Here is a 21862-nt window from a genome sequence, read left to right as displayed (position 1 = left end):
TAAAATCACTTTTCAATTAGCTTCAATTCTTTAGCAAATACGATTGTATAATTTCTCCGGGTTTTTATGATTAATTATACACAGAGCAACTGCGTACATGGACAGCGTTGTCACGTGGTACCCGTTACTTTTCTCAGCGCTGTTCACGAAGCACCAATCACAGTCCATTCTGATAAATGTAAAATGCGTTTTTATTTAATTGTTTATATTTTTCCTGAAGGGGGTTTTCATCTGTATGTCAGTCAGAAGAGTGCACTTCTATAAGACACAACAACACGTCGTCAGATTTGAGTGTAACAACTCTTCCTGAGCCGCAGAGCGCTCTCTGGAGGAACACGCACTATTCTCGCTGCGCTCGTCCACGTGTTATTGGTGCGCCAGTGCGCATGCGCCTCGTGTCCCGGCCCGGTGTGTGTGAGTGTGTATGATGGCGGCGTTAGTGGAGATACTGAAGAACGAGTTTCCACAGATCGACTCTGAACTCTTCGATTATATCACTGGTACGGTACAAATATATGACATTAATATACATATGTGACGCCTTATATCCGCTGTTAGGCTCAAGTCCAGCGTCAATGACACGAGTTCATTCATTATATAAAATAGTTCTGTGATGTGTTGGTCATGCTAGCACACACACACACACACAGTATCAGACAAATCTGATCAATTACTGACATTAGCGCTTTAATCATTTCATGAACCCACGAGTTATCGGTTCCATCAAAACATAATTGCATTATAAGTTCACATTTGTGAAATAAAGCAGTTTGACAGTGACACCGGTCTCATGTTTCCAGACAGACAGATGGTTTACTAGAATATAATATAATATAGTGCTGTACATAAAAGTTTTAGTTTATGTAATATATTTGTGTGTGTGTGTGTGTGTGTACATATACATACATACGCACATACATATACACACAAACACATGTAAGTTATGTATATTACATTCATATATAAATATTATAATATACACACATTATATAAAAAAACTTTGATTAATCGATTTGAGATCACTTATGATATTATAATAGTTTGTGCCTGATTTTCTTGAACAATACCGCAACTTTGTGATAGATGAGTTGTGTAGATTGATTGATATACTTGATGAATTATGGCATGTATGAATGATAGATAATCACACAGATTATGTGATCAGTAACAAAAATATTATCATGAATCATGACATATTTTCCCATCTTTAATTATGCCTTAATTTGTTAATATATTTTCCCCTAAAAGATTTATATGCAGCGACAACTGTAGATTTCAAATATTAATTGAAGTTATAAATTAATATAATTAAATAAATATATAGTGTGTGTATGGGACTACTTAGTATGCTATGTAATTTTAACTGGTGCTTTATTTCTTCAGTGGAAACTGACTCCTTTAGGGTCCTTAATAAAAGGACTGGATATCTGCACAATTAATCGTTAAAAGATCGCAATTAAACCTTTGACGAGTACGATCACACCGTAACATTCAGTGGACAGAGTGGGAAATGAAAGCATCGCTCAATAAAATCATCTGGAAAGTGTGATTAACATTTTTAAAACTATATTTTTTACAAGTATGTTACACTTGCAACTAGTACTTTTTCATGTTGACCTCGCAAATCCAGCAGAACAGTGACGGCTACTCGGCGGATAGATGGAGATGTTGAGGACCAGGTGTGTGCTCTGACTGTGTGTGTGTGTGTGTGTGTGTGTGTTGCGGCGCAGGAGTGTTGGGCAGTGGCGGCTCAGATTTCGAGGATGGGGATGAAGTGTTTGAAGCCATCGGTGGCGTTCTGCAGGAGGTCGGGGACAAGAACGAAGACGACATCCGAAACATCTGCTTCCAGATGTTCAACACACTCCAGCTGTAAGTGCCAGTGATCCGGTCCAACATCAGTGGACATCTGTTCATCATCTTTCTAATATAGAAGTTAGACTCGTGCTTTTTTGCTTAAAGGTGAAGACCCAACGTATGTGTGTGTTGTAGGACTCCCCTCTCTGTGAAACATATTCGATCGCACTGTCCTGGGTTTAGTCCTGGGTTTAGTACTAGTAGATACAAGCTCTGTTATGAAGTTACTTCACCTAAGGACTTATTTAGTAAGATTGTGCCTGAAAAGGTTTTGGGTTATACGTTAAAAAAAAGTATAGTATGACTTGTTGTGTTTGTTTGTTTGTTTGCTTGGTTTTAGTGTATTTATATATTTGTATTTTTGTCATTTAATTTTTGCCATGAAAATAGTCTATCTATATAGAAAGAGAGAGGGGGAACTCGCTAATACTGAATTGTGTCCGCTGATGATGTTGTTTATTGTTTAGTGTTCACTGGATGATTACCACTCATCGAAGGATCTTCGCTGTTATATAAATTGCATATTGGACCACATTCTCACCTAAAAAACTCTTAAAACTGCGTTCAGCAACAGTAGTGTTATGTTTGCTCCTCCGCACTGTGAGATGTAGCCAGTGTGTAGATCCGGCAGACATTGTGAAAGTTACTGTGAGATATCAGTAGAATATCGCATGGCTGGAAAAGGCTCTCAGCCAATCAGGTTCGAGATCCAGAACTGACTGAAATTTCCGAGTTATGAAAGGGAAACTCCCGCGGCTCTGTCGGCATCTGTCGTGGTCTTTCTTTAAGATGAGCTGTCGATCTGTGTGCACATAGAGACTTCATCAAAAGTGAAATGGATGCATGCAGGGTTCCCACGGGCCCTTGTTCCTGGAAAAGGCAATTGAAAATAAACATACATGGATACACAGATCCTTGAAAGTGCTCGAATTTATTTTGTGCAAGATGTTTTTTGTTAGAAACGCTAAGGTGTTATTTCACCAACACAACAGTAAGTTCCCACATTAGCTCCTCGACTTTGAGGATGTTGGACCTGGGAAGTGCTTGGATGTGAAGCTGACCGAGGTGTGTGTTGCCTGTGTTTGTTCTCGGCAGGACGAAGTGTGACTCTGGTCAGCAGCAGATGCTGCTCGAGGCTCCGGTGCAGTTATCTCAAGTGTCTGCTGACGCCGGTGAGACATGTTCACTTCAACTTCACTTTGTGCTTCACTTTGTACAGTCTCAGTGGTGTTAGATGGCATAAAGCACACAGGTGATGAATTCCTGTTGTGACATAAAGGGTAATATTTTATTATTTTATTATTTCATCTTAGGTCCACTTAAAATTTTAACTATTTTAATAAAACCAAAAACAAAACAGTCCATTTCTTTGAGAATGAAAGGATTTTTAAATAATCATCATCCTGTAGTCAATTATTCTATCCCTTAAAGATGAACTGAACTGGAATTTGAGTAAAGGTGATATAACGGATATATTTTATTTATTCTCATTGGTACAATTGCCAGCGTTCTTATAACAGTTTTTGTGTAGCTTAAAAAAAGCTATATTGATATTTGTAATAATTTTTTTTAGTGTAATTTACTTTTAACTGTCATAAACAACACGTTATCAACGTTGATTATTTTTAGTTCAGTTCATCTTTAAGACTCATCTTTGATCACCAAAATCACATATATATATATATATATAAAAAAAAAACATTCCTTGAAAAAATGTCTTAGTGCCTTAAAATATCTTGAATGTAACTCGACACCCTCGCCTCATTTAGTATGCGCGGTTCTATGAATATGCAAATGAGCCCCGCCTCCACTTACTTACTCACTCACTCACTCAGAGATCCACTGGTTGACGATCACACGTTGATCTGATTGGTCAAGGTAGTGTGTGACGTCAGAAACACCAGCGATTTCAAACCGTGTTTTTGAGACTGTCTTTGGTTCACTGCAGTTTTAAGCAGAAAATACTTGTGGTTTGTGAAATGTCCCGCCCTTTTACCATTTACCCTTTTACCAACTAACTCAACCAGGCCCCGCCCCTTTCTTCTGCATATTAATTATTATAATGAGAAATATTGTGACGTGTTCCCGGAAGAAACTCAAGACTACAATGGAGGCGTTTCATGAGTTCAGAAACTCTGACACTGATATAGAGAATAACTCGGAGCTTTTTCATGCTCAAACACAACATTACACACTAAAATATGTCCAGTTTATTATCAAAAGAGTGTCTCAAATGTTTCTGCTCTTTCAGCGACTTCTGCTAATGATGTTCATGGTATCTGGATGATGAAGAGGAATCCGGGCACAGTAAGATCATCTCCTCTCATACACACTTTGAGTAAAAACATGTTGACATGATGTTTTGAGTACGTCTATGCAGCACCATCACCTTTGTGACACTTTACTCCTGGTAAAATGTAACGTTATCAATCTCTCCTGTTCATGTTAGACTGTGAATGCCAAGAAACTGGAGAAAGCTGAAGCCAAACTGAAAGCCAAACACGAGCGCAGGAACGAGAAGGACTCGCAGAAGACATCGTCTCCACTGTGAGTCCTGCTTCAGCGCGGGGATACTCCAGCTTCTGCTAATGCTGAACCCCTGAATGACCGTCTGAACCGTGTGTTTCCTCCTCAGGGTTCTGGAGGAGGCCTCAGCCAGTCAGGCGAGCAGTAAGAAAGAGAACCGCGTCGACTCCTCCGGGAAGAACCGGAGTTATGACATACGCATCGAGAATTTCGACGTGTCTTTTGGGGAGAGGTGAGAAATCACCTGATTAACAGCAACACTGGCATCTAAACGAGCAAAACAGGGATCACGTATTTATGTATTAATATACACTGCCGTTAGAAAGTTTGGGATCGGAACGTTTTTTAATGTTTTTAAAAGAAGGATGTAATTTATTCCTGTGATCAAAGCTGAATTTACAGCATCATTACTCCAGTCTTCAGTGTCACATGACCCTCCAGGAATCAGTGTAATATGAGGATTTGATGCTCAACGTTTATTATTATACAGTTGTGTGTTAATTTCCACTTCTTTGATGAATAGGAAGTTCAAAAGAACAGCATTTTTCTGAAATAGAAAGCTTTTGTAACATTATACTGTACCGTTCAGAAGTTTGGGGTCAGTCATTTAAATAAATCAATACTTTAATTCATCAAGGATTACTTAAAGCTGCAGTCCGGCACTTTTTTGGGTTTAAAAATATCAAAAAAGACATTTTTGAAAAAAAACCTAACCAGCCAGTGTTCAAAACGATCTGCTTGCCTTACCTCGATTCAAAACGGTAAGCTTGTAATAATGATTTTAATTCCAGTGGTACTGGTGGATTTCCGCGGGAATTTCGAGCATGTCTTTGCGTCATTACGTCACTTCTGTACACATAGAGAAGGAGTCCCGGCTAGCGTGTGTGGATGATGGAGGTGGAGGTTTAGCTTAGCACTTGGTATGGCGGATCCCGAAAGTTTAAAGCGACAATCACCAGTGACAACTGGAGATTCACCAGTTGTAAAACCCAAAGACTTCGGACTTCAGAGTGGCTACAGAAAAAATATATTTTTCACGTTTTGACGTGATATAAGCAATCGTTAGATTTAATCAGCATGATATAGCCTGCAATGCTTCCCCCCATCCCCCGAATTTGGTCAGAACAAAAGTGAATGTTACTTACTTGTTCAGAGGACATTTTCCGATGAAAATTCTAATGTTGACACTTTCAAAAAGTATACTCTGACATTGCTGATGACAGTAACGTTACAGTATCCACAGCGACGCGACATGTTCTCCTCAATACATTGTGTTCATCCGCGCTGTTTCATGCCGATTTACTACCCACGCACAGTTAATAATTCCGCGAATAACTGCAATTGCAGATTTCTAACAGAGATGGCGACAAAGAGGAAAAACGACGGACTGCAGCTTTAAATTGATCTAAAAGTCACAGTAAAGACATTTATAATATTAAAAGATTATATCCTTAAAATAGAGCTTTCTAGTCATCAAAGAATCCTAAAAAAGAAAATTGTGCACAACTGTTTTTAACATTGATAATAAAAATGAATATTTCTTGAGCATTAAATCATCATATCGGACTGATTTATGAAGGATCATGTGACACTGAATATTTAAAAATATTACTGTGTTTTAATCAAACAAATACAGCCTTGGTGAGCAGAAGTCTTTTAAAAAATATTAAAAACCTTACCGATCCAGAACTTTTGAACCGCAGTGTATATACTACACCATATTGGGACTCGGCTATTATTTGAAGTTTTACGGTATACTAGACCATATTGGTTGACTACTTTTCATTTTTTAGCCAAAATTACATTATTTTGTCTGTTGATCTCATCACATTCACTCAGACTGCAAATGCACATTCACAACTTAACAATATGACTTTGTTTAAGGGGTCATGACATAGATTTGAATGTTCCTTGAGGTTCACTTATAATGTTAATAAAAAAAAGTTTGCACACACAAAAAAACATATATATATGCTGCGAAGGTATTATTTTCAACCCTCATTCTCTCTCATTGTCTGAAATAACCAATTTTTGGGCGTGGCTCCATTAAGGCTTAAATGGGCAGTTATGATTGGCTAACATCATTGCATAATAAACAGTATCAACGCCCACTCGCAATTGCATGTGAGGGTTTTATATGGATATTGTTTTTAAAACAATCACTTACAGACAAAGCATTAAAAAATATTTTACTTCCGGGAACTACACTAACCTTTTCCACTGGTGGCACTTGCGCTACTAACTTTTTCAGTTACTGGCCCAAAACATGATTTGGTCGCACAAATTATTTATAGTAAGCCGCTCTGGATAATAATGAACAATAATGAAACTGTTGCATACAGATGTGCTTTTTATTTTACTTGCCATCTTTTAAACCACATGCCGCCTTGTTGTCTTTAACATTGGTTGGGATAGATTTACTGCAATAGAAAATACAGTACACAATAAAGTGCACAATTAATTTATTTTGGATTTCAACATGCTATGGTTGGCACAGATGGGCAGACTCCTGAACTCTTAAGGAAAAATAAAATAAATATAATCCATTAAATAATAATATAATAATATAATTTCAGCAGCTATTGACTTTTACACTTCGCATCCTTCATACTGTCATAGCTAAGTTTACATGGACACCTTTTGGTTCAATCGGAATGAAATCAATATGATTGATGAATCCGAACATGGTGTTTACATGAACGATAAATAAAGTAATCGGGTTGATGTGCGCGTTTCTATGTCACAAGTTTCAAATCGGAATTGATTTTTTGACATGCGCACACTGCACAAATATACACTGTTCGCGCATAACTATTCTCCTCTATTGGCTCTTTATTTGTTTTAAACAGCAGACGTAATATTAATCTTTCTCTGGTCATGATTTGGAGACAATGAGCATTGAACCGTTTTGCCGTGCTGCTTATCACGCAGTAAAAATGCCCCTCACCACGGCCAAAACCAGTCGTCTGTGGATGAGAATCCAAAACAAGGACTGGGACGTTGTCCAGCTTCATTTCACAGAGGCTGAGTGACATGAGAATTGTAGAATGACGGGTCACGATACACTTATTTATATGACACTTTATTCATTCAACAGGAAGAACAGCTCGTTCCGCGCGTCAATTGAAGGCCCACAGAATTTACAGTAACGTTACACACAGTGCATTGCTCCGTCTTGGTACCTTAACCACTGGTATTCTTTGAGCCACTGGTGTTGAAATTCATATGTCCGTATCATTTTTCCCGCGTGTGCTTTTCCTGACGAATCCTTCTCAGCCTCATCATTCTCACTCACAGGCTCCGTTTGACATATCGAATCGACATCAAGTGATGGTTCTGTTACACTTGAACTTCCCTTCTTAAAAAATGTTTGTCCGCTTCATTTCAACATGTGCAGATTGTAGGCTATGTTGAGATATATACGATTGCTGCGTGTCTTAACAAGAGGTTGTTTTTTTTCCGGGCGGGGGCGGGGGGTCGCGGGGCTGAAGCCAACTTGATGTGTTGAATGCTCAGAGCACGTTATAAAACGTATTCTTAAAATACACATTTCTGTTTTAATAAATGCTCATAGTAAATCATAGCATATTGCCTAAAACATAAGGTAGGTACAAAAATAATCAGTGATACATTTGCGACCCATTAAAAATTAGGGTCGCAATGGCATTTCAAAAGGTCGCATATGCAACCATTCTGGTCGCAGTGTAGTTCCCTGTACTTGATGTTTGTGATGCAGCTGCTGTTAGATCCAGTACAGTTTCTGTTTCATCTGTCAATAACACGGTGTTTCGTTTACGAAACAAAATGTTGCTTTTCTATCAGCTGAACCAGTCTGGTCATTCTTCTCTGACCTCAACAAGGCTTTTTCACCCACAGAACTGACGCTTACTGGATATTTGCTCTTTGACCCACTTTGAAAAATGTCTGCATGGCCTCTTGTGTCTTATTGCTGTAATAGAAGTGCATGAGTTGGTGTGTTTAAAGCGCAAGTTAACACTTGTTCCCGTGCGCAGGTGTCTGCTTCAGGGCGCCGAAGTGTCTCTGGCCACCGGCCGGCGCTACGGTCTGATTGGTCGTAACGGGCTCGGTAAGACCACTCTGCTGAAGATGCTGGCGAGTCGAAGCTTGCGTGTCCCCTCACACATCTCCATTCTGCACGTGGAGCAGGAGGTGGCCGGAGACGACACCGTGGCTCTGCAGAGCGTGCTGGAGAGCGACAGCGTCCGAGAGTCGCTGCTGAAGGAAGAGCGCTCGCTCAACGCACACATCGCCAACGGGACGTACGTAAACCACACTCACCAATACCTCACACACACTCAACACACACATCGCCAACGGGACGTACGTAAACCACACTCACCAATGCCTCACACTCACTCAACACACATCGCCAACGGGACGTACGTAAACCACACTCCCCAATGCCTCACACACACTCAACACACACATCGCCAACGGGACGTACGTAAACCACACTCACCAATGCCTCACACACACTCAACACACACATCGCCAACGGGGCGTACGTAAACCACACTCACCAATGCCTCACACACACTCAACACACACATCGCCAACAGGACGTACGTCAACCACACTCACCAATGCCTCACACTCACTCAACACACACATCGCCAACAGGACGTACGTAAACCACACTCACCAATACCTCACACACACTCAACACACACATCGCCAACGGGACGTACGTAAACCACACTCACCAATGCCTCACACACACTCAACACACACATCACCAACGGGACGTACGTAAACCACACTCACCAATGCCTCACACACACTCAACACACACATCGCCAACGGGACGTACGTAAACCACACTCACCAATGCCTCACACACACTCAACACACACATCGCCAACGGGACGTACGTAAACCACACTCACCAATGCCTCACACACACTCAACACACACATCGCCAACGGGACGTACGTAAACCACACTCACCAATGCCTCACACACACTCAACACACACATCGCCAACGGGACGTACGTAAACCACACTCACCAATGTCTCACACTCACTCAACACACACATCGCCAACGGGACGTACGTAAACCACACTCACCAATGCCTCACACACACTCAACACACACATCGCCAACAGGACGTACGTAAACCACACTCACCAATGCCTCACACACACTCAACACACACATCGCCAACGGGACGTACGTAAACCACACTCACCAATGCCTCACACACACTCAACACACACATCGCCAACGGGACGTACGTAAACCACACTCACCAATGTCTCACACTCACTCAACACACACATCGCCAACGGGACGTACGTAAACCACACTCACCAATGCCTCACACACACTCATAACACACATCGCCAACAGGACGTACGTAAACCACACTCACCAATGCCTCACACACACTCAACACACACATCGCCAACGGGACGTACGTCAACCACACTCACCAATGCCTCACACTCACTCAACACACACATCGCCAACAGGACGTACGTAAACCACACTCACCAATACCTCACACACACTCAACACACACATCGCCAACGGGAGGTACGTAAACCACACTCACCAATACCTCACACACACTCAACACACACATCGCCAACAGGACGTACGTAAACCACACTCACCAATGTCTCACACTCACTCAACACACACATCGCCAACGGGACGTACGTAAACCACACTCACCAATGCCTCACACACACTCATAACACACACATCGCCAACAGGACGTACGTAAACCACACTCACCAATGCCTCACACACACTCAACACACACATCGCCAACAGGACGTACGTAAACCACACTCACCAATGCCTCACACTCACTCAACACACACATCGCCAACGGGACGTACGTAAACCACACTCACCAATGCCTCACACACACATCGCCAACCACACTCACCAATGCCTCACACACACATCGCCAACAGGACGTACGTAAACCTCACTCACCAATGCCTCACACACACTCATAACACACATCGCCAACAGGACGTACGTAAACCACACTCACCAATGCCTCACACACACTCAACACACACATCGCCAACGGGACGTACGTAAACCACACTCACCAAAGCCTCACACACACTCAACACACACATCGCCAACAGGACGTACGTAAACCACACTCACCAATACCTCACACACACTCAACACACACATCGCCAACGGGACGTACGTAAACCACACTCACCAATGCCTCACACACACTCAACACACACATCGCCAACGGGACGTACGTAAACCACACTCACCAATGCCTCACACACACTCAACACACACATCGCCAACTGGACGTACGTAAACCACACTCACCAATGCCTCACACACACTCAACACACATCGCCAACGGGACGTACGTAAACCACACTCACCAATACCTCACACACACTCAACACACACATCGCCAACAGGACGTACGTAAACCACACTCACCAATGTCTCACACTCACTCAACACACACATCGCCAACGGGACGTACGTAAACCACACTCACCAATGCCTCACACACACTCATAACACACATCGCCAACAGGACGTACGTAAACCACACTCACCAATGCCTCACACTCGCTCAACGCACACATCGCCAACGGGACGTACGTAAACCACACTCACCAATGCCTCACACACACTCATAACACACATCGCCAACAGGACGTACGTAAACCACACTCACCAATGCCTCACACACACTCAACACACACATCGCCAACGGGACGTACGTAAACCACACTCACCAAAGCCTCACACACACTCAACACACACATCGCCAACAGGACGTACGTAAACCACACTCACCAATACCTCACACACACTCAACACACACATCGCCAACGGGACGTACGTAAACCACACTCACCAATACCTCACACACACTCAACACACACATCGCCAACAGGACGTACGTAAACCACACTCACCAATGCCTCACACTCGCTCAACGCACACATCGCCAACGGGACGTACGTAAACCACACTCACCAATGCCTCACACACACTCAACGCACACATCGCCAACGGGACGTACGTAAACCACACTCACCAATGCCTCACACACACTCATATCACACATCGCCAACAGGACGTACGTAAACCACACTCACCAATGCCTCACACACACTCAACACACACATTGCCAACCGCGCACTGAAATATGGTGTTATGTTTGTATCGTATAGTGACTCCTTTATTCTGTAACCTCAGTTTGGAAGCAGCTTGTTGAATTATTTTACATATAAACTAGGGCTGTCAATTTAATGCTTTCACTTAATTAGTTATGGATAAAAATAATGCGTTAAAGGGTTAGTTATATAGGGCCATGTGCTGTTTTCATCCTCCTCGATTATATGTATAAACTAGGGCTATGGACTTCATTAGTTATGGAGAAAATAATAACACGTGACACAGGACCTACGTAGTTCATCTGACATTTCATATAGTCAGTGACGAACATGAAGCAGGGCAATAACTCACTGCGTGATGAAATCAATGACTCAATGACTTACTCATGGCCTGGTTGAGTTAGTTAGTAGTGTGGCGGTTATGGTAAAAGGGGCGGGGAATTTCCCAAACACACTCGAAGTGCTCAACCAATCACAACACACTGATCCAGCCGACCAATCAGAGCACAGTGTGCTTTTCAGAAGGAGGGGCTTCATAGAGACAGGAAGTAAACATTGTTACTGACAGACTGGGAAGAGAGGAGCCGCAACAATGGAGAATATGAGGAAAATAATGAACATTAAAGCATGAAAACCTGCTCTAGTAGAGCCCAAAAACAAGCAGACGTTGTAAAAGTGCACAATAGGTCCTGTTTAATGTATTTCTAGTTAGCTAAACCTCTGTTTCTGTGTGTTTCCTTCTTTCAGTGCCGAAGGGTTAGAAAGTGTCCGTCTTTCTGAAATATATGCTAAACTGGAGGAAATTGAAGCGGATAAAGCGCCCGCCAGGTGAGTAGAAAATGATTAGTTTTTGTCAGACCGGCTCATAACATTCATGTATCTGTAGATCAGGCTTGCATATTGTTACTCAGGACATGTACGCACAGTCAAACAGTGTGATGAACACGTCATGTGATGCTCATTTTCCTCCCTCTCGTCCAGAGCATCGGTCATCCTTGCCGGTTTAGGCTTTTCACCTAAAATGCAACAGCAAACAACCAAGTGAGTATGTGGCCATGCACTGATGTCTGGTTTCGCTCTTCGAGATCTCCTCTTCATAAGTGAATGGTGTTGATGTATAGATGGATGCAGTGGTTCTTGATGTGTGTGTTTCCTGTAGGGAGTTTTCTGGAGGCTGGAGGATGAGGTTAGCTTTAGCTAGTGCCCTGTTTGCACGGTGAGTTTACTATATGATGGTGTATTCTATACTACAAATAAATGTGTTATACTATATGACATTAATGTTGTATAATTTAAAAGGTTGCATGGTTAACTAGTCAGATTATTCAAAGTACTTTGTGATAATAATAATGATTGTTTTATCTGATGCTATTTTTTCAGGCCTGATCTTTTGTTACTTGATGGTGAGTAAAAATGTTCTGAATATGGTGGTAATATTTATAATCTGCATTAAATATTGATGCATATCTTTTATTCATCACTTCTACACAGAGCCCACAAACATGTTGGACGTACGAGCCATTCTGTGGCTGGAAAACTATTTACAAGTAAGTGTCTTCTAGGACGGACGGACGGTGCAATAGTTTGCTTCAATGGCCGACGTTTCATCATTTATCAGTTCTAAAGGAAAACTAGTTTTATTGGCCGAAATCTGATAAGATGGCAGTTCCTGTAAACGTTTTGGAAATGAGTGTACCTCTCTTTCCCCCTAGACATGGCAGTCCACCATCCTCGTGGTGTCTCACGATCGTAACTTCTTGAATGCGGTGGTGACGGACATCATACACCTGCACTCCCAGCGGCTGGAGAGTTATCGCGGCGACTATGAGAACTTCATCAAGACCAAAGAAGACCGACTGAAGAACCAGCAGAGAGAATATGAGGCTCAGTTACAGTACAGAGAACATATACAGGTATCAAGCAGCTCCTCTCCTGACCCAGTCTGACCGAGGTCGCACATGTGACCTTAAAAGTCTTCGTTCACGCAGAAACCGCTCTAATATGCTGATTTAGTGCTTTGTTTTAGTGTTATTATCACTGTGGATATCGTTTTTCTGCTTCATATTTTTGTGCAAGCCGTTGTACACTACCATTCATACCAGGCATATAATATTTGATATGTATCGATACTGAAATATCTGAAACGGTTCCAATACTCCTTTTTCGGCAGTATGGGTTCATCAATACGTTCTTGCTTTCTCTTTTATTCTGACGCTGAATTGCCACACACCCGCCTCCGCTCACTCACTCGTCTCATTCGCTCCGGTTGAGTAGTGGTACTGGGCTGGGGTTGCAGGTATTGCACATAATTGTAGTCATTCCCATAGGCTTTGTGTGCGCACCACTGATCTATAGAAGTGCCGCACATAAAGCCTCCTCTTAAACTGCTTGCGAGTTTCCACAAAAATAGAGGGCTCTCAAGTTTTATCAAAAGTTTGGAGTGAGATCTGTTAGCGCCAGCCAAATATTTGCACCCGCGGTCCCAAATCTGCTTAAATTTTTGCTAACAGTTCAATTTTGCCTATTGTTCATAATTGACCAGCACAAATGGAAATTATAACAATCGTTAAATCTGATAAAAGACAGACAAAATCATTTAAATAATATAAATTAGTTATATTTCAAAAATACAAATTTATCAAAAAATACAAATAAATTTGACCCCAAACAAGCCAACTGAACAGCAGTTGTCCACACACTGCACAGGCACATTTATATGCAAACACCTGAAATAGTGGATTTAGCATCCGATGACCCCTTTAAAAGCAGTTGAGGAGTTTTTGACTGCATCAAAAATCATTTTGCACAAATTTGGCTATACTCCTCAGCATCAGCTCTCACTGTCTTTGATCACAGGCAAGAGGTTTCGTAAAATCAAAATGCAAAAGAAAAAGAAAAAAAGAAGAGATTCTTACCGCAAACCGCATTCATCCGATCTTGCTCTTCCAACTTCCACTCCGCGCGTGTTGCCTAGTAACGAACGTACTTGCAGCGGGAACACGTAATTTACCCGGAAACAACACATTCTAATTTCTGATTGGCTGGTAGCTGGCATTTAACTCTGTATAACTCGAGACAGATGCTATGAACTCGGCAGAGAACTTCGCTCCGCTTGCCTGCGCCTCGTCCATTAATTGTATAGCGGGACAAGTTATCCCTCACTCCTCTGCGTGAGAAACACAAGGTGTGGTGTGTGAGCGTGTGCACGGGTTGAAATGCACCAAATCAGCATGTCTGAATCTTTTCAGCTTTTAAGGACATTGATCATTTATAATAATAGAGCAGCAAATCCTCATATTAGACTGATTTCTGAAGGATCATGTGACACTGAATGCTGGAGTAATGATGCTGAAAATTAAGCTTTAATAACAGGAATAAGTTACATTTGACTATATATTCACAATATAAATTGTAATATTTCACAATATTACAGTTTTTACTGTATTTTTGATCAAATAATTGCAGACTTACTGAGCTTAAGAGACTGCTTTCAAACACATTAAAATATCCTATTGATTCCAAACTTTCGACCAGTAGTGTAATTTCTATATGAATTATGGCTGCAACGAATATTTTCTGAATGGGTTGCGCATGTCTGCACGCATCACACATATTGCTGTATTATTTGATCGATGTGGGTTTTTCAATGCCTGATGATGATTCACCAAAATCACCAAATCCACTCAATCCACCAAAAGTTGACCGTGCTCATGATCCACACACACAGCTGGCGGTTGAAACGCATGTTAATGTTGTGCTTGTGTCAGGTGTTCATCGACCGCTTCAGATACAACGCCAACAGAGCGGCTCAAGTGCAGAGCAAACTCAAGCTGCTGGAGAAACTGTAAGTGTGACACGAGCAGCTCATGTTTATTCACTGATCAAACACACACTCGCTCACTCCTCATCCGTGTGTGTGTGTTACAGGCCTGAACTCAAGCCCCTGGTCAAGGAGTCCGAAGCCATCTTACGGTCAGTTTTGCTCCGTCTTCGTGTGTGTCTGTCTCTGTCTCTGTCTGTGTGTGTGTGTGTGTCAGAAGTGAAGTGTGTTTGCTTCTGATCTCCCACAGGTTCCCGGATAACTTTGAGAAGCTGTCTCCCCCGATCCTGCAGTTGGATGAGGTGGAGTTCGGATACTCGGCCGACCAGCGGCTCTTCAACGGCCTCAGCGTCTCGGCGGACCTCGAGTCCCGCATCTGCATCGTATGTGATCGCAATAACACTGATCAACTCTTCTAGCTCTACAAACCAATTCCAGAGCTTACTGGTCTTTTCTGAGGCCATCACTGTTACCATTGTTTAGAACGATTATAAAAGCCGAATTTCTTTCTGTCGTTGATTCGTAACAGCTGTGAAACCTAGATAGTTATAAATATATATTTAGTTGAGAGTTTCCCGCCAACAAACTGTGCATCTATTTTGTTTAAAGTCATTGTCCCTGATTAATGTCCCTTAATCAAGAGACTTGCCAAGTGTTTGTTATGGGATTTGACCGTTTGATTCATAGATTAAGTGCTCAAATGGATCACATGTACACGTCTTTAGAGGGTTTCTTACTTTTAGACTAATTTGACAGTTGTTTAAACGGTTTTGTAACGACTAGTCAATGCGCACATCCCTAGTTTTTTATATTTGGTCAAAATTGTAAAAATAATGTTTAAATGTAATAATGTAAAGCACTTGAAAAGCTGCTTGAATTTCACACTCAAAAGGTTGTTCAAACCCTGATATGAATAATGTAAAAACGTTCAACTGTTTCTGCCACAATACCATGGTACCGTTAGCGGTTAGGGTTATTTTACGATGTTAAATCCATGGTGAATGTTGGTGATTTGTGGATTGAAAATCCTCCTTTAACTCTTGTTCATGGCACAATGTTTCTCCTGGTTTCCACGTCACTGTTTGATCTGATATCTGTGGTTTATAACTGAGGATTCTGCACTGAATTTGAGTGCTCCTCACGAGATCTCGCTGGATCGGCCCGCGAGTAAACCCGCTCTGAGCTCTCGCTGCGCTGTCTATTATCTGAGCTGATAAACGGTCCCCGCTGCAAAGCTTAAACTAGAAGAAGGGTTTAGCCTAGTTTTCGTTTCGTTTGCCATGTGATGTTTCTCTATACAGTAGTTACAACATTCCTGTTGCATAATGAGAAACATCACATGGCAAACTAAACGAAAACTAGGCTAAACCCTTCTTCTAGTTTAAGCTTTGCAGCGGGGACCGTTTATCAGCTCAGATAATAGACAGCGCAGCGAGAGCTCAGAGCGGGTTTACTCGCGGGCCGATCCAGCAAGATCTCGTGAGGAGCACTCAAATTCACTGCAAATACATAGTATTTACAGTAAATGCGACTGTAAAAGGTTACACTTTGTTTTAAAGGGGTGGTTCAGGATTTTGGACATCGAGATGCAAGAGTGCTTTGATTTCTAACATTGTTCTCTCAATAGACATTTACATCGATAGTCTGGCGTTATAATTTATTTGATTTTGGTGTGCTGTGGAGTGGGTAAAACGTTTTTTAATGACAGGCTAGCAGATACCGTTGACTCGTGCTAGCCTAGCACCGGCGAATTATGCAACTGGAAAGACTGGATGAACATTTTTTGAAAACTGTCTCCACTGATGAATAATAACCAAGCTAACTTGAAAATCAGGTCCGATGTCCAAAATCCTGAACCCCCCATTTTAAGGGGACGTAGTTGCATTGTACTTAAAGCGGCACTTGGTAACTTTTTCAACTTAATAAATCCGTTTAGAAATCATTTGGATGGTTAAATAATCTGTTCTGGTGAGGTTACTTTCCCCGCTCCCTCCAGTGTTCCCAGGCGGAAAACCAGCCTTGCAACATTGGGACTAACGTCCCGGTAAGTTGAAAATAGGAAGTCTCGTGAGAAGCGAGAACGAGCGAGAAAGAGCGAGAAACACGAACTGCTTTACGGAATACAAAATGTACATGTCAATGTTAAATGATACTGTGTATGATGTATTACCCAGCTCGGTAGACATGCTCCACACGATAAAGTTGGTGCGTCTGGGACTCATTTGTTCACCACGCCGGCTCCGACCATAACAAAAGCACATGAGCAGCGGTAGAAGGGGGGAGGAGTGCGCCGGCGCGCCGCTAGTGACTTTACGACAGCGATGTGAAAAATATACGCACCGCAGCTGTACGGGGAGCTCGTTGAGAAAATCAGCAAAGCGGTGGCTAGAGTTACCGAGTGCCGCTTTAAGTACTGAGTAATATTAATTAACTACATGTACTTAATATATAGTTAGGGTTTGGTTAGGGTTAGTTGCTTGATTTACTGTTATTACTATAGTAAGTACATGTAACTACTTAACCTTAAAATAAAGTGTTATCCTCGGTTACACTATATTTTACATTACGTATACTTAAGTGTAATTACAGTGTACTTATCCAAGAAAGTACTGGTAATAAAAGGTAACTACATGGGTTAAGGTTAGGTTTAGGGGATCAGGGTTAGTACCCAGTCATTGTAAATGCTATAATAAGCACTTGTGCATGTGGAACAGGACTGTGAAATAAAGTGCTGCCCGTCACTGTTATCAGTGAAGCGAGAGCACATAATCTTTCATTGATGGTCTTTGTGTGTCTGTAGGTGGGGGAGAATGGAGCTGGTAAATCCACTGTACTGAAGCTGCTCATGGGAGAGTTGACGCCCATCAACGGCGTCAGATACGCGCACAGGTGAGCTTCACTGCCATACCGAAGAGACTACAACCTGCCTGTCTGTCTGTCTCTCACATTATTGTGTCCTTTCAAACAGAAACTTGAAGATTGGTTATTTCAGTCAACATCACGTGGATCAACTGGACCTCAACGTCTGCTCAATAGAGCTGCTGCTGAACAGATTCCCCGGTAATGCCTCAAATTGCCACTTACATTCTCATCAAAAATCATCAGGATTACACGCCTGACCCCTACAGAGACACTTCTGATGTCTCAAGTCCTGTTCATTAATGAAGATATTAGTCACATCATTCACACTGAGAATCTGGAGCCGTTGTTCTACTTGGCCTTTGTTACTCATGTCGCATCATCTGAGTGATTGACGTATTAGAAGTCAACATGAAATCAATATTGGACTAAAATAATTTTTTATTGTCTTTGACTTTATTAAACGTATTTGCGTGTCTGGGGAAAGAAATATTAACTAATGACATAGTGTCATCCAACCCACCCTGCATTACTTTCTAAGGAATGTTTCTACTAATAATAAAGTCCCCCTGTGGTCAATAATTGTATCCCTTAAAACTCGTCTTTGATCACCAAAATTACATAATTTTTTTTCCTTGAAAATAATTTCCTCATGCCTTAAAATATCTTGAATGTAACTCGACACCCTTGCCTCATTTATTATACGCGGTTCTATGAATATGCAAATGAGCCCGCCTCCACTCACTCACTCAGAGATCCACTCGTTGACGATCACACGTTGATCTGATTGGTTACAAGGTAGTTTTTGACTTATGAATTCACACATGGTTTGTCTTAAAGCAGATTAAAAACACCACATAGACACATAAACAACATTAGAAGCTAAATTTTCACCACAGGGGGACTTTAGGTCCATTTAGCTAAAGTTTGACCGTCTCCTCTGTGTTGCTGTGATCAGGTCAGACGGAGGAAGAGTACCGTCATCAGTTGGGTCGGTACGGCATCACGGGGGAACTGGCCACGCGGCCGGTGGCGAGTCTGTCAGGAGGACAGAAGAGCCGCGTGGCTTTCGCTCAGATGACCATGCCCTGGTAAAGCACTAATCTCGCCAGTGTTATATTAATATCATTGAGATACAATTATAGACGTTTTTTTACTTTTCAATTTTCCATTTAGCTACAGTTTGTTTGTAAATATATATATATATATATATATATATATATATATATGTTTTTTCCAATTAATTTTTATTTCAGTTTTAGTGATTTTAGTACATCAAGTTAAACTAAATGAAAATGACAAATGTTGCCTGAAATCAAATAAGTTTATTTTATTTCAGTTAAAGGTACAATAAAATAAAGAAATATCCCAAATATCCAACTAGAACAATTTATATATTTTTCTGACTTGTGTACTTTACCCAAGTTATCCCAAATGTTTCCAATAATGTTTAAATCTAGAGAAGTCCCCAATTTAAAGCTGTCTTTGTTATTGTTTTGAATAAACCTAGCGGTAAATACATTCCTACTGTGCCTTTAATTTTATTTTATGTGATCTCAAGTAACTCAAATGTTTCTAATAGTTTTAGTTAACCACAATAACCCTCATATACACCCTGCATTTACATCACCTGACCCTTAGGCCCGGTTTACACTCGCTATTAAGATGTGTTTTGGTGGACCGGATCACAAGTAGACGAGAGACACATTCCCGTTTACACCTGGTGTTTTAATCCGGCTCTTTTTAACCACTTCTGTCCTGATTTCTTTGATGGGACGGTCTATGGTCGGGTAAATGTATTGGATTTCTCAGATCTCTCAATATAATGGACAAAATAAGCTCACGCAATTCACATATGAACGTGTCTGGAGATAAAACACAGAGAGCATCAGGTTTAGTTTCTGCTCTGACACACACAAGACCAGCCGAGCGCTGTGAGTGTGTGTTAGACATCAGGAATGGTGAGAGAACATTGTGCTTGGGACATTTTTCACCTTCAAACCAAACTTGGGTCTCCAGTCGACAGTTTAAATCCCGTCTGGCTCGAGCTCTTCTCATAATGTTACGCATGAGGTCAGTAGACGGAGAGAAGACGGTCTTTTTTGTCTGTTCGATCACGAGCGTTTACACTACGAGAGCAATCCGGTCGAATGTGTTTTCAACTCCCTCTGGAAGTGGTCAAAAGTGGACTAGCTAAAACGTTTTAGATGCGGTTTACTCCTGTATTTAGTGTCGTCCACTTGTGATCCGATCGACTAAAACACGTTAAGATCAGGTGCAAACAGGGCCTCACTTTCATTGACTGACCTTCACTTACGCCCTCTGAACCGTATTTACACCTTCATTTGCACGTTCATTTACATATTCAGACTTTCTGACATCTGACTTTCATTTATAGCCCCAACTTCTACATTCTGGATGAACCCACAAATCATCTGGACATGGAGACGATCGAGGCCTTGGCAAAAGCCCTCAACGTTTTCAAAGTAAGTGCAGAATCTGCGAATGTTGTCCTCCACGTTGAACAAGCAAATCTGAGGTGTTTACAGCATTTTCATTATGTAATTGTAATCACTTGATGTAAAACAAAACGGCAGGGAGTAGCAGCAGCTAATTAAGTGTTGTCTGCAGAAACTTGACGTGTGTGTGTGTGTGTGTTTCTCTGTCAGGGTGGTGTGGTTCTGGTGTCCCACGACGAGCGTCTGATCCGGATAGTTTGTAAGGAGCTCTGGGTTTGTGAGGCCGGGCGAGTGCACCGCGTGGACGGAGGCTTTGACGAGTACAAGGATATCTTACAGGAACAGTTTCGTCGGGAAGGATACTTGTGATAGTGTCCTCGAGATGTCGGTTTACCTGCTCTCCGTTACAAACACCAAAACTGCCAGTTGATGAGAGCGCCCACAGTCCCACGCCAGCAGGTTGGATGTTCTCACTCAAACCCATTCAAACTCCCTCAATCATGCGGCTCTGACACGTCCTCCGGGTTCAAGGCTGGACGCTTCCTGAACTTTTATGTAGAACGACATGTTAAAGTTGAAAGAAAGGCGAAGTGGACATATGCACTAACAGATGTTATACACCATACCGCTTTTAAAAAATAACTCAAAATACAGTAATAAAATAATAACTGTCCAAAATTTCTTAATTTTGTGTCTGGTCACTATTGTTAATGTTTTTCATTTGATTGTGTTTCTTAATTTGATAACCAGATCCATCAGATGTAGTTCACTTGCTTAAAATAATGCATTTTGTATCTTCTCACTGTCTTGGAAAATGTTTTATTTATTTATGCATATAAGCCTATCACACTTCCTGAAATTAGGGATGGGCGATATGACCAAATTATTATTTCACTATAACCATATACAGTCAGGAGAACAAGTATTTGATGCACTGCCGGTTTTGCAGGTTTTCCCACTTACAAAGCATGTAGAGGTCTGTATTTTTTATCATAAATAAAAATGATAAAATTTGGCTGTCGCTGGGCAATACGGACTCTCAGCTCCTCCAAAGATCTTCTATTGGGTTCAGGTCTGGAGTCTGGCTAGGCCACTCCAGGACCTTGAGATGCTCCTTACGGAACCACTCCTCAGTTGCCCTGGGTGTGTGTTTCGGGTCGTTGTCATGCTGAAGACCCAGCCACGACCCTTCTTCA

The 21862-nt window shown here is 41.7% G+C and overlaps 1 protein-coding gene across 1 annotated transcript; it reads left to right on the top strand.

The window, feature by feature from the left end:
- The first annotated feature begins 311 nt into the window (after positions 1 to 311).
- abcf3 (ATP-binding cassette, sub-family F (GCN20), member 3) lies at positions 312 to 21350 on the top strand. The gene is made up of 21 exons (XM_079612497.1): positions 312 to 500; positions 1731 to 1872; positions 2953 to 3029; positions 4109 to 4164; positions 4307 to 4404; positions 4493 to 4615; positions 8397 to 8663; positions 12276 to 12356; positions 12510 to 12569; positions 12688 to 12744; positions 12909 to 12931; positions 13020 to 13075; positions 13241 to 13441; positions 15296 to 15372; positions 15456 to 15500; positions 15599 to 15731; positions 18149 to 18237; positions 18317 to 18408; positions 19166 to 19298; positions 20606 to 20693; positions 20877 to 21350. The coding sequence occupies exons 1-21, from the start codon at positions 425 to 427 to the stop codon at positions 21033 to 21035; spliced, it is 2133 nt and encodes a 710-aa protein (XP_079468623.1). The 5' UTR covers positions 312 to 424; the 3' UTR covers positions 21036 to 21350.
- Positions 21351 to 21862: the final 512 nt, after the last annotated feature.

This window comes from Phoxinus phoxinus (genome assembly GCF_949152265.1).
Source record: "Phoxinus phoxinus genome assembly, chromosome: 5".
Lineage (NCBI taxonomy): Eukaryota > Metazoa > Chordata > Actinopteri > Cypriniformes > Leuciscidae > Phoxinus > Phoxinus phoxinus.
This window is presented reverse-complemented; position numbering and strand designations above follow the sequence as displayed.

Bases quoted from the DNA above. Each gene is read 5' to 3' on its own strand.
- abcf3 (XM_079612497.1), top strand. From the start codon at position 425: ATGATGGCGGCGTTAGTGGAGATACTGAAGAACGAGTTTCCACAGATC. The intron at 4,405-4,492 runs GTGAGTCCTGCT...TTTCCTCCTCAG, and splicing joins CAGAAGACATCGTCTCCACT to GGTTCTGGAGGAGGCCTCAG. The intron at 15,732-18,148 runs GTATGTGATCGC...GTGTGTCTGTAG, and splicing joins TCGAGTCCCGCATCTGCATC to GTGGGGGAGAATGGAGCTGG.